The following is a 12917-nucleotide window of genomic DNA, read 5'->3' as shown; positions in this document are numbered from 1 at the left end:
AGTAGGATTTTGTTCTGAGTTGACATGTATAGAATTGCACTTGTTTTGTTTTTACTTAGTTGCCACTTGAAACATTTACCTTTTCTTAATAATCACCAATACAGTATACTATATTATTTTTGTGTGTGTGAACATTATCTATTGAACTATCTTCAGGCAGAGGCAGGGGTTATTAGCTTGTGTATGGGGGGGGTGGTCTTGTTTTTATTATGTATTTTGTTTTTTTATATATTGTATTTTTTATGTTGTGAACTTCCCTGAGATCTATGAAGGACAGTATAAAAATGAATAAAATGAAGTAAAATAAACAAGCCATAGTGACTGCAAGGTCACTCTATTGCTTTTTACTTATTATGGCCGAAAGGTGATCTATAAATATACTGACTTACAATGTGACTTAAAATAAAAATAAATAAAAATAATTCATTATTAAAAACCAATTCAGGTCTTAGAACCAATAGGGAAAACTTCTAATCACATAGCAGCAGCATGGGATAAACCTGTGTTTCCCAAACTTGGGTCTTCAGCTGCTTTTGGACAACAATTCATACCATCCTCGTCCACTGGTCTTGCTAGCTAGGGATGATGGGAGTTGTAGTCCAAAAACAGCTGGAGACCCAAGTTTGGGAAACACTGGGATAAACAGTGTCAGAATAAACAACAGAGGAATACTAATAACTTAATCTAGCTGCAGAAGTTACAGTGAATAAGATAAGTTTTATGACCACTCCCTGTGAGAAGAGAGAATATGCCTGCCAAAGTTTCAGTGGCAAGGAATTCCAACCACAACAGGGGGGAAAACAACTCTGTTGAGGGCAGCCTGGCATCTTGACTAAATTGGAGACGGGTTGGTTACTAACATTTAATACTATGACATGTTATAAGTTTGATCATGCCAGTGTTATGTGGAAATATGAAATTACCATTGTGGTCTTTGGTTGGAATAGAGGCATCTGTATTTTAAGCCTTACACAATAGAATTGCCATATGGGTTTAGTTCTGGTGACTGAAGTGGGGTGGGTAAAGCAGTAGGAATGACCAGTCCTAATACTTTAAGAATAGAACATGATGATAGCAGCTAAGTTTTGAGGTAAAATTTTGAAGTTTGGGCAGATGAGCTAGTCCTTGGGGTTATATTGGCAATTTATGATCTCAAAGTATGTATATTGAGAGGGAAGATAACCACTTAGGGGGTAATATTTCAGATAAAAGTGTTCTTAAGTAGAGTTGTCAGCAACTTTACTGGCAGATGCTTTCTGCTTTGAGTGTGCAACAGGTTACTATGTAAGAGCTGCCACTTCTTATGAATGATAATATATTGCTGTGAAAATGTAGAAATTCTTATTGTTACATAACAAGGCCAAATAACCTGTGCTAGGAAGAGGTGTTACTTTAAAAATAGGACTAACATTAAATACTACTTCCTGCTGCGGTAGTGCAAGAGGTATGAGGGGCTGTAGTTCTCCAATATGGATGCAGGAACCATTAATATCACTTTTTAATTTAGGTTAGGTGACCCTTTATTCTTCCCCCTCCCCAGATTTTTCCAACAGGATGTGAATGTACTGCTGTACATTTCCTTACAAAGCCTACACCAATGCCTTGCGACCTTGGAGTGAGGGTGGGTAATAAATTGTAGTAATAATGAATTAAGTCGCCACATTTAAATACAGCCTTTCTGCCAAGACACTCAAGGCATTTTTACAATCTTGGAGTATTAAGACAAACATGTAAAGTTGGGTGTGGGGAGAAGACAGTCAGAATGGAGCAGGCACTGATGTTGTCTCTGCTTCTTTCCCTTACACTCTTCTTCCTCCCAAGTAGGAATATTATAAGGAACAATTAACATAGTGGGTATGGAGTAGTATTACGTGGCTTCCTTTCTGGGTGCATGAATATAAGAGACTAAGGATGGAGATCTGTGTTTTGGTGTTCTGCTCTTGTGCTATTACTGAACAAAGTTTCAGTAACTGTTCATTACGGAGCTCAATTTGCACATAGCTCTTAAGCAATGGTTTGTTGAGCACACAAACCCTGTCCAACAAACTAACCATGATTTGTTTTCTATCATCAAACAACAGTGTGGAGACACGACTTGTTGGCTTACAACCCATGGCTTGTTTTAACTGGTTTTTGTGTTACTGCCAAACCCAGCAGCCTTGCTTAATCATGGTTTGTTTCATCACTGCACCTCAGACACTCACCAAACTACAAAGGCATGAGGCAAGAGCTGCTGGAAAACAAACTAAGCTTTCAAGAAACAAGATGTGACTTGTTCGTTCATCAATGAGATGCTTCATGGTTTGTTCAACAAACCATGGTTAAAATAGCAGTCATGGTGAGTCATTGTCTGAAGTAAAGCTGTAAAAGTACCGGTACTTGCCTTGATGTTGGCTTGTGAATATATTCACTTTGCAGGCAAACAGTTCAAATATGCTTACTATTTTTCAAGCTCATATACTCTGTTTAAAAGTTTGAATTTGCCAACATGATGCTGTGTTGGTTGTCTTTATCATAGATATTGTTATCTTTTTTCTTAAGATGTATGAGTTTTTAATAGGAAGGCTCTTCTGAAAGAAAAAGAGTTGACTGTGAGGATATGTTCACAATATGTTGCTTTCTAATTGAATTCATTGCTGTCCAATTAAAACTTAAGAACATAAGAAGAACCCTGCAGGAGTAGACCAAAGGCCTGCCTAGTTTAGTTTCCTGTTTCCCACAGTGGCCAACAAGATGCCTACGAGAAGCCCACAAGCAGGACTTGAGGTAGCAGCTCTCTCCTGTTGTTGTTCCCCAGCAGCTGGTATGCAGAGGAATGGCGTCTCTGACTCTGTAAGTGGTATATTGCCATCATGACCAGCAGACATTGATAGTCTTAGCCTCCATTAATTTGAATTAGAATTAATTGGGTGATCCTGAGTTCTAGTATTACAAGAAAGAGAGAATAACATCTCTCTATTCCTTTTACACGCATATTTTTTGTCCAAAAGTTTCAGGTTCTGCAAAACATTAAATTTTCTTCAATGAAAGAACAGGCAAGCATAGTGGGTAAATGTAAACTTGCCTATCTTTATAATTTTGCTGATGTTGGGGTGTTAAAGGTATAGCTCATCTTAAACCATTCCATGCACTGAAATTGCCATTTCTATGAGTTCATAAGGGAGAATGGAAATGCCTGAGAGAATAAAGTGAGCAAACCCAATGGCTGAAAGAGTTCTTAAGCAAAACTCTATTTCATTGCTAGCTGTAACTTTTAGTTCTGGTTTAATTTTTTGCCCCAGGGATCTAAATCTTCAGGGGGGAAATGTACAAAGAATTTAATTGTATAAGAGAAATGCAAGATCAATCTAGGCTTTGTTCTGTACACATTTCTGTAGAACAACAGCCTTGTTAAGTCTTGTACACAAAGCTGGAAACAGAACTCCACTGCAGGTTTTAGATACAGTTTCTTTCTGTTTCAGCAAGATGCTACTTTGCCACAAAGGAAAATAAGCACTGTACTGTTTACATAATCTTCTGCATGAGGTAACTGCATTCCATTCTCATTTGGTACCTTGGACTCTCCCTCTGCTTGCAATAAGTAACCTGATACTTCACATCTGTTCAAAACAAGATTATTGGTGAGCTTGTTTTACAGACAACATTATAAATGCTTGTTAGGAAATCAGATGTACACACTTCTGCACTGGATAATCTTTGTGATTTGCTTTCAGTCCTCAACAAATTGGGGGTTGCAAGGAATCCTCAATGGGAGGGGGCAGATAAGCATTTTGGCAAGCTCTCTCATAATGCAGTAGTATGAGCCTGGTGAGAGATGAGTATCTTCCTGCTTGTGTAGGCCTGAACTTTGGTAATTAAGTGCTGTAAAGGTAAAGGGACCCCTGACCATTAAGTCCAGTCACAGACAACTCTGGGGTTGTGGCACTCATCTCGCTTTACTGGCTGAGGGAGCCGGCGTTTGTCTGCAGACAGGTTCCGAGTCATCTGGCCAGCATGACGCCGCTGCTTCTGGCGAACCAGAGCAGCACACGGAAATGCCGTTTACCTTCCCACTGGAGCGGTACCTATTTATCCACTGGCACTTTGACATGCTTTCGAACTGCTAGGTTGGCAGGAGCTGGGACCCAACAATGGGAGCTCACCCCGCCGGGGATTCAAACTGCTGACCGATCAGCAAGCCCAAGGCTCAGTGGTTTAAACCACAGCACTACCCACGTCCCTAATTAAGTGCTGTATTGTACTGTAATTACTGCATAGTGTTGATAGCTAAGGTTTATGGCTACTGCCTGCAAAATGTGAGAATCCCAGTACGTGAGAAGTATGGACCTGATAGGATAGTATATGGAGGATACCCTCTCCTCCTGTCTTCCAACTCCTGTCTCTCATGCTTTTCCTTTGCACATAGCCAGATGGGCCACTTTGCCTCCGTGTAACTACTAGTGAGCTGGGATAGCTCAGTCATGAGAGCATGAGACTCTTAATCTCAGAGTCTGTTTGAGCTGCCTGGTGGGCAAAATATTCCTGCATTGTAGGAGGTTGGACTAGATGACCCTCATGGTCCCTTTCAACCCTCCAATGTTTCTATGATACTCTTATTGTGATAGTTCAGAGTGATAGGGAAATGCTCGTCATTACGATGGGTAGTTTGTGTTGCAGTAGCTTGTAGATTGCATGGTCTAAGAAGTGTGTGTTTGCTGTTCTGAATGCAGAGGCACATTGGGGTGGGGTCAGACTTCTTGTCTCAGTTTAACTCCAGTTGTTGAAGATAAAATTTCATGTGATGTACGAGATCTGTGATGGGCTTTTCTGGTGTGTGCGTGTTAATTTTTTTAAAAACTGAAACACTGTACAGCCATGGAGAACTGCCAATATGATAATAGAAGCAGCCCTACTGTATGTTCAACACTGCCCGCTCCATGTAAGTTCCAGGCAAATTGCTCCTCCAAGCTGATGTTTGTGTGAGTGTGATTTTACCCTGTGGGGTGAACATATTGCAGGGAAACTTTAACTCTGAGAACTGCATGGAAATAGGTTAAAAATATCCTGCACCCTCCACTGTTCTGATCAAATTGCCTGCCCTATGCATGAGATTCAATCATAGATCTTCTGAATAATGTGTACTTTGGTCCTGAGAATCAAGCCTGTTACGTTCTGCATAACTCTGCACCAGCTGATGTTCTGGTCACACTGTAACTTGACTTAAGATCAGCCTCCATTACTGAAGATTGCAAAGAGGCCACTGTAACATCAACTTAAAAAAAAAAAAAGATTCAGTGAGGATCTTGAAAATAACAGGCTAATTAGCTTAATGACTGTTCTGGGAAAGCTTTTCAAAAGCATTTGTGAAAGTTTCTCACCAAAGATTCCCAAGTAAGCTTAATAGTCCTGGAATGAGAGGAAGGGTCCTTATATGGATTGGTAACTGGTTGAGAAACAGGAAGCAGAGAGTGGGAATAAACACGTGTTGTCAGTGGAGGGATATAGAAGGTGGAGTCCCCATGCTCAGTATGAGGATCTGTGCTGTTTAACCTAATTTAGTAGCCCTATGGTTACTTGAGTTAGGGATTCAGTAGCCATGCTTGCTGATGTTACCAAATTTGAACAAGTTGGTTAAAACAAAAAGGGGTTGTAAGCAGGGGCGTCACAAGGGGTGGGTGGGCAGCGCGCCCTGGGTGTCACGCCTAGGGAGGTGACAAAATCCCCCCCAGGTGGGAAGGAGGGAGAGGCCGCGAGGCTAAGGGAGCAAGAGAGAAGTGAGGTGGTGGTGGGGAAATACGAGAGAGGGAAGGGAGGGCGACTGAGTAAGAAGGAGAAAAGGAAAGAGGCGCCACCTCAGGCTCTGGGCAGTGGCAGCAGTGGCAGCATCCAGCTGCTTCTCCCTCAGTGCCCTTCGGCGAGAGACCCGGCGCTCCGGGCCCAGCTGTGGCGCTGGCAACAGCCACTGTGCCTTTACACTACGCCCACATTTCCACAGGCCTTCCTTGGTGGTGGTTCCTCCAGGCTTGGCTCCAGGCTTGGCTGGTCCATGGGCCGGTCCCTCCCCCCCTCACTTTGCCTGGCAACGGAGGAGGAGGAGATGCGTGTGTGGAGAAGGAGAAGCAGGACAGGGAGGGGGGATTGTGGTTGCCGCCACATAGGCAGCTGCCAAACCAGTGGTCCCTTCCTAGCGGTCTGAGGGAGCTGCCACTAACACCAGCAGTGTCTCTCTTACACTCTCTCTCTCTCACACACACCCCTCCCTGGTGCTCCTGTGTGCATGCACACCTGGGATTGCGATGGGACTGATGGGCAGCCGAGTGGGATGAGACTGGAGAATGTGGTCTAAGGAGAAGCCGGAAGGTATTGGACCCAGCTGCTTGCCGTGGTAGTGGTTCGGAGGGAAGGAAGCTCACGTTGGCTGTGGCTATCCGGGCAACGGGAAGGAGTGCCGCCCGCCGGGCGTACTTGGATGATCAGCAGGCGGCGCCAGCACCCTCGGGAGGATTGGGGGGGTGCCGCCAATGGCACCCCCGTGGGCGCAGCACCCCCGCCTCCATGGATGGAGCACCCCGCCCCCGGGTGCATGTCATGTTTGCCGCTCTGGGTGCACAAGTGGCTTCCTCTGCCACTGGTTCTAAATAAAGTATCTCTGCAAACTGGGCAATGGGCAGTAAAATGGCAAATGCAGTTCAATGGAAGCCCTTGACTACACCAGCTTCACCTATCTCTCCTTTCTTCTGCACCTGTTCTTCACTCTCCAATCCTGCAGCTTCTCCTGCCTCTGACTCTTGTCTCCTGGCTGTTACAGGTTCCCCCAGTTCACTAATCCCTTCTTCCAAGTCAGTCTCCAGCCCTGCTTCTCCCAGTGCCTACTCATCAGTATTCAGCCACCGGTCCTCAGTGTCTATCCAGTCCCTGACATTGGCCACTGTGAGAAAAGAGTTCTGGATTATATCAGTCTTTGGCCCAATCCAGCAGGGCTCTTAAACACGTCATACAGTCCCAATATATCATATCAGAGACCTGAAAAACAACTCTGATCCCCTTCTGTTGGGATGAATTAGGTTCTTCTGTGCTTTTAAAATGGATTTTTGTGGCTTAGCTTTTAAAGAGGTTTGCCTTCATAAATATGCAGTGTATGCCTATATTAGTATATAGTCACTCTTCATTGAAGTTATGAATTCTATTTGCTATTTTACATAAATATATTGCACAACAGGACTAGATAAAACTGCTGCTATTGCTTTGAGTATCCATAAGATGGAGACAAAATATGAGATCCTTCTCCTTTCTTGGCTTGGGAATTTTAGGCCCAGTGTTTTTGGGTTTCCTCTTCATGCCAATGCAGTGGAAAAATCCCAGGCAGTAGATTAGATTCTGAAACTGCTTTCATGTTAGTTTATTTCTGTCAAGATAGCAACCTTCAGGGTCATTCCATGTCAGTTCAACACGGTCATGCCACCTACCATCTCAGATTTTGATGAAACTTGGTGTACAACCCTTCCTTTATGGTTGAAAGAAACCCCCTTAATTCCCCCCTGCCATCTCAAACGGTTTTAATTTTATAGCACTTCAAAGTTTCGTGAAATCTGTGTTTCTGTACTTCTTGAGATCCTTGGCCTTGTGTGTATTTTATTTTTTCTCTCCATAAGCAATGATCAGATCTCTTTGAAATTTTACACAGAGATCAATAACATGATGAGGATTTCAGGAAAAAATACACCAGCACTCAAAAGATTTTATAAATGCCTTAAAAATGTATAAACGTAGCTTTTTTGGTGGAAAAACTAGGTTTCGAAAACCTAAATTTTCAGCATTATGGCACGATGTAATCAAAAGTTTTTGATGGTGAAAATTATTGCAAAGACATGCTCTTTCACAACAAAGAATAAAAATTATGGGTCTCTTATGTCTTGTAACAAAAATTTTACTTTTTTCGGACATCGTGGGGGGGAAATGGCTACTGGGTACAACTTTCCTACAATCTATAGCTGATTGATTTCACAATATAGCCAATTTTCATAGTTTTAAATACCGGTACCCCCAAACTGAAAAACAAGCTTGCACTTCTGAAAAAAATACCCTGTAATAACCAATATTATTTTAGATTTTAAGATGAGCAACTTTGTTTCATTAATTTTTTCTTTTACAGCTATGGATTACTATTTTGGAGCCACTTTTCTGCCCAATAGATCTTTATGAGGCACTTACATGATAAAATTTAGCATACAATCTTAGTGCCTCGTATCTGTGGTAAATCTTATGGGTTAAGTAGATACCTTTCATTTTTACATGTGTACATCTTGTGAGGAATCACAAGACAGTTGGTGTGTAGATAACAAGAGTATGAACAATTTTGAAGCTTTTGCAGTGGTGAAATTTTATTTAGCTGACATATTTTTCTATTTTAGTCAAAGGATAAGATGATGCGGGGATCACGCAGAGGCTGTGTTAGATTGAGGGTAAGTATCTGTTTTTATACATCTCTTAGATTTGTGTTGTGTGATATACCGTATATACTTGAGTATAAGCCTAGTTTTTCAGCACACTTTTTGTGCTTTAAAAGCTGCCCTCGGCTTATACTCAAGTCAACCATTCCTTAAGAAGTGTACAAGAACGGCGGTTCTTTACTCTCCCCAGGCAGCTTGTTCCATTCCTGAACTGCTCACATAAATGCAAACTTTAGACCCCAGAAGGCAGAAAGCCTATCAGTTAAGGAAGTATTAAAACACCACAGGTGCTCACTTTCCCTGGCTCCTGCTTAAACAGGACAGGATCCCAGCCTTCTCTGTATAACACAAGGGAACATTGCGCTGTGAGTTAAACCACAGAGCCCTAGGGCTTGCTGATCAGAAGAATGGCGGTTCGAAACCCTGCGACGGGGTGAGCTCCACAGCAGCAAAGGAGGAAGAGGAAGGAGCAGCCCAAAGGGCTGCTTTGGGCTGCTCGTTCCTCCTCTACCACAGTGGCAAAGGCGAACCGGCTTATACTTGAGTCAATAAGCTTTCCCACATTTTTGTAGGGAAATTAGGTGCCTCGGCTTATATTTGGGTCGACTTATACTCGAGTATATAGGTACTTGACAAACACTTTGCTAGCCTCTGAGATGGTTTTTGCTTTGTTCTGTCAGTGATCAATTAAAGACGAGGAACAAATTATATTTTCCTTTCATATCTTAAATGCAATCTATATTTTCTATATGCTATTAAGATTGGAACTGAGACAGGTTGCTGCCCATGTTATGACAGTTCTGTTTGTGTTTTTGTTCAAAATTGGCTAATAAACTTCTGGTGGTGATGTTAGCTTGACATCTCAGGCCTCTCAAGTTGTCTTTGGCATCACTGCACAGTTGTCCCTTGGAGTTATTGGCTGTTTTCAGGTTTTATTGGTAGTTGACAGCCATTTATGCTAGATGTTGGACTGAATTAAGATACAGTATGTATGTTTGTGTGTGTGCGTATACAGTTTGCAACTTGCCAGCTGAAATCACACAAATTTAACATGTGCAAGGCGGAGAGCTTAAAAGCACTTTCTGTGCCAGGTTTTTCCATTGTGGAAAGAGCTTTTACGCTCTCACACTTGCTTACCAGACTCTCGTGCAGGCTCTGGGAAGCTCCTGCAAGATCTTGTGGGGCTGTTCAAGATCTTGTGACCACCTACCAAGAGCCCACATGAGACCTTCCCAGAGCCTGAGAGCTCTCAGACTTTAGCAAGAGCTTAAAAATTCTTTCTGCACTGGGTTTTCCCACTGTAGAAAAAGCTTTTAAGCACTCTGCCTTATCTACCAGACTCTGCTGAGCCGGCAGAGTTAACAGGGGCTGCAGGAATTGAGAGAAGCATTGACTGGCTTTACAGTTTTTCCCACATTGTGATTTTTGCTTAGCGCGTGCACACACACACACACACACACACACACATCATGATTTGTGATATATAGCCAGGTCATATGGACTTCAAGCTGGTTTTGGATGATACATTGCCCAGCCAGCTCATCCACCTAGGTAAGGTCAAGGCCCATCCAGCTCATCCACCTAAGTCTCAGTAATGCAAGCCAGATCAGCCTGCTCATCCCAATCAAATTGTGAATGAGCATGGTTTTCTTATGGAGTGATTTGGCATAAGCAGCAGCAGCACCAGACCAGAGGGCTCAGTGATGGGGAGTTTCAGCTTTGTTCAATATTATAGGATAGAAGTTATATATGATAGCTGTGCTTTGTACATGCCTTTACTGTAATAGTTTATAATTCCTGTTAGCTTATTGCAAGATCTTACCTGTAGTCTGATTTTGGAAGTTGGTTTTTAACAAAGGGAAGAGTTGTGTAGATTACTTAAACTGTTTGTTTTACAGCTGATATTAAATTAGTTTTGTCTCTGTCCTGAGCATATGTTAGCTTTTTGTAAAATTATGAATCCCAAAAAGAACATGATAAAAGCTTTTTATTTTTGTCAAGAGCATGTTAGGTCATAATTATCTTTTCAAGCAGTTTTAAAATACAATGGTATAGTAAATAATTTGGGTGCTAATGGCATTAAGGCCTAACCATCTCTGGAATTTGATGTACATACATTGTAAAAATAGCCTTTCACATATAATAAAACAGATTCCATATTGCAGTTTAAGATGTAATTTCTTGCTGCAAAATACTCAGTTGTCACAGTAGAATAATTCACAATAGTGACCTTAGTTGTAGCTCCAAGGCTTCTCCATACTTTGACTTGACCCATATTTTGATTGTCTTGTGGACTAATTAATTCCCTGAGTCTGAGAGCTACCCCCCCATGGTTATGACTTGCAAAAATCTGATCTTACCCACTGAATTGGATCTTAAAATCCAAAAGAAGATTTTGCCTAAACAATTCAGCAGGTAGGATCAATTTTTCACAAGGCACAGCTGGGGAATAACAAGAAAAGCTCTTGAACCCTGGGGAATTAGTCTGTACACAATGTGATCAAAATATAGTCTTTTGATGTTGAGCATTCTGTGGCTCAGTCTTGTGCATGCTTACTTGGAAATAAGTTCAAATACGTTGGTGGGGCTTATTCCCAAGTAAGTGTGTGTAGAAGTGCCTTAGGCTGCAGTCCTATATACACTTTGGAGTAAGCCCCAGGAATGATAAAAATGGACTTGCAGGCTGGACTGTTAATGTATTTAAAATGGAACATGTGGGAAATACAGTATTAGAAAAAATAAATGGAAATAAGTCCAGTCTTTCAATCATCAGTGGATTTTGATGTGAAATCTTCTCATTGTGAATAATGTGGGGTGTTGTCGTCCTCCCTGATAAATACTGTTCCATAACTAGAACATAGATCTCTGCTGGATCAGGCCAATGGCTAATCTAGTCTTAACATCCTGTTCACACAATGGCTAACCAAATGCCTATGAGATACCCACAAACCAGGACCTTTCATCACTTGTACAACCTGTGGGTACGTTTCTCTCTGTCCTTCTGTAAGCTACCTCATGCACTATCCATGCACTGATTGCCATGACTCTTGTGGCAGAATGTGGGTTATGTGTCGAGCCTGTGAGCCTGTACTACATGATTTATATTAATTTCCTGCAGGCACAGATGATAGTTCAACCTGCTTTTGGAGGTTGAGCAGCCTTGCAACTGAGAGGGCAGTCACTCATCTTTTTTGCACCTGTCATATTACAGCTGCCATCCTCTTGCCACCGTTGCAATTTCTTTTAGACCTTATTGAATGGAAATGCCAGGAAGATAGTACCCATTGTGCCTCCCTATTCCATGGGAAATATATTTTCCCTGTTATCACTTCTCTTGGACCCGAGAGCTAAGGATAGCTTTATCTTTCTGCTGCTGTGCATGGAACTTTTGTAGCCTAGAGTACATAATGAGAGTGGATGTTTATTTTTATAGCTCCTCCTTTCTATAAGTCCACCTTTCATTGTACTAATCCCTGAGTGGGTTACAATAAATGCCGACATAAAACAGAACAAGTCCACACCAATCGTATTCACTAAAACAATTTGTAATACAGCATGCAAATATACTCAAATAATAACTGGTCAGCCACTAGCCTTCACCTAAAGCTTTGGAGGAAAGAGGCATCTTTACCTGGAAATGAAAACTAAGTAATGTTGGTGCCAGGTGCACCTATGAGTGGAGGGCATTCCAGAGATGGGTGCCACCACAGGTGTACTTTCCCAATGGTAGAACAAGAGGAAGGATTCCCCCACTAATCTTAAAGTGCAGTAACAGAGAGAAAAGTGTTCCTTCAAACATTTGGGCTCCCAGTCCAAATATGTTAGCTTTAATAGCTTGAATTGGGCTCAGAATGTATAGGCAACCAGAGAAGGATCTTTGTAATTGCTGTTATGTAGTTCTAACTAGTATGAGTTTGGCCAAACTGCGTGAGGCAGTGAAAGATAGGCGTGCCTGGCGTGCTCTGGTCCAGGGGGTCACGAAGAGTCGGACACGACTGAACGACTGAACAACAACAAGTTCTAACGAGCTACACTACTCAACAGCCTGGCAGCTGTATTCTGCACTTGTTGCAGCTAGGTCTGGGCGATGTATCAGTACATCATCCAGGACAGGTCTGAGGGACAGAGCATAATATACCTGGCAGTATATTGCAGTTGGGGCTTGCCTGCTGCCTGGCACCTTACTTTCTCTGGCTGCCTTATTTCTCCCTGAGCAGTGAATACCTTATGGTAAAGTGGGTGATGAATTGTTTAAATTACAGGTAAGTAGCCGTGTTGGTCTGCTGTAGTCGAAAAAAAAAAAAATTCCTTCCAGTAGCACCTTAGAGACCAACTAAGTTTGTTATTGGTATGAGCTTTCGTGTGCAGTTTTGTGAACACCTTACTCCCTTCAAAAAGTGGCCTCCTTTTTAGTGATGTGGTGGAGCGAGTGGTGGCAGTTTGGCTTCACCCCAGCACTTTGTGGGGCTGTGGCTGAATCTTCTTCCT

At 42.2% G+C, this 12917-nt stretch overlaps 1 protein-coding gene across 4 annotated transcripts in view; it reads left to right on the top strand.

Annotated features, from left to right (window-relative positions):
• OSBPL9 (oxysterol binding protein like 9) overlaps positions 1–12917 on the top strand; it is a 59494-nt gene that overhangs the window by 1658 nt on the left and 44919 nt on the right. For all 4 annotated transcript variants that reach the window (XM_033152154.1, XM_033152152.1, XM_033152153.1 and 1 more), the window contains exon 2: positions 8391–8441. In XM_033152154.1, coding sequence (XP_033008045.1) covers positions 8391–8441 — 51 coding nt within the window. The remainder of the gene's footprint in view (positions 1–8390; positions 8442–12917) is intronic.

Source organism: Lacerta agilis, chromosome 6 (genome assembly GCF_009819535.1).
Source record: "Lacerta agilis isolate rLacAgi1 chromosome 6, rLacAgi1.pri, whole genome shotgun sequence".
Classification (NCBI taxonomy): Eukaryota; Metazoa; Chordata; class Lepidosauria; order Squamata; family Lacertidae; genus Lacerta; species Lacerta agilis.
This window is presented reverse-complemented; position numbering and strand designations above follow the sequence as displayed.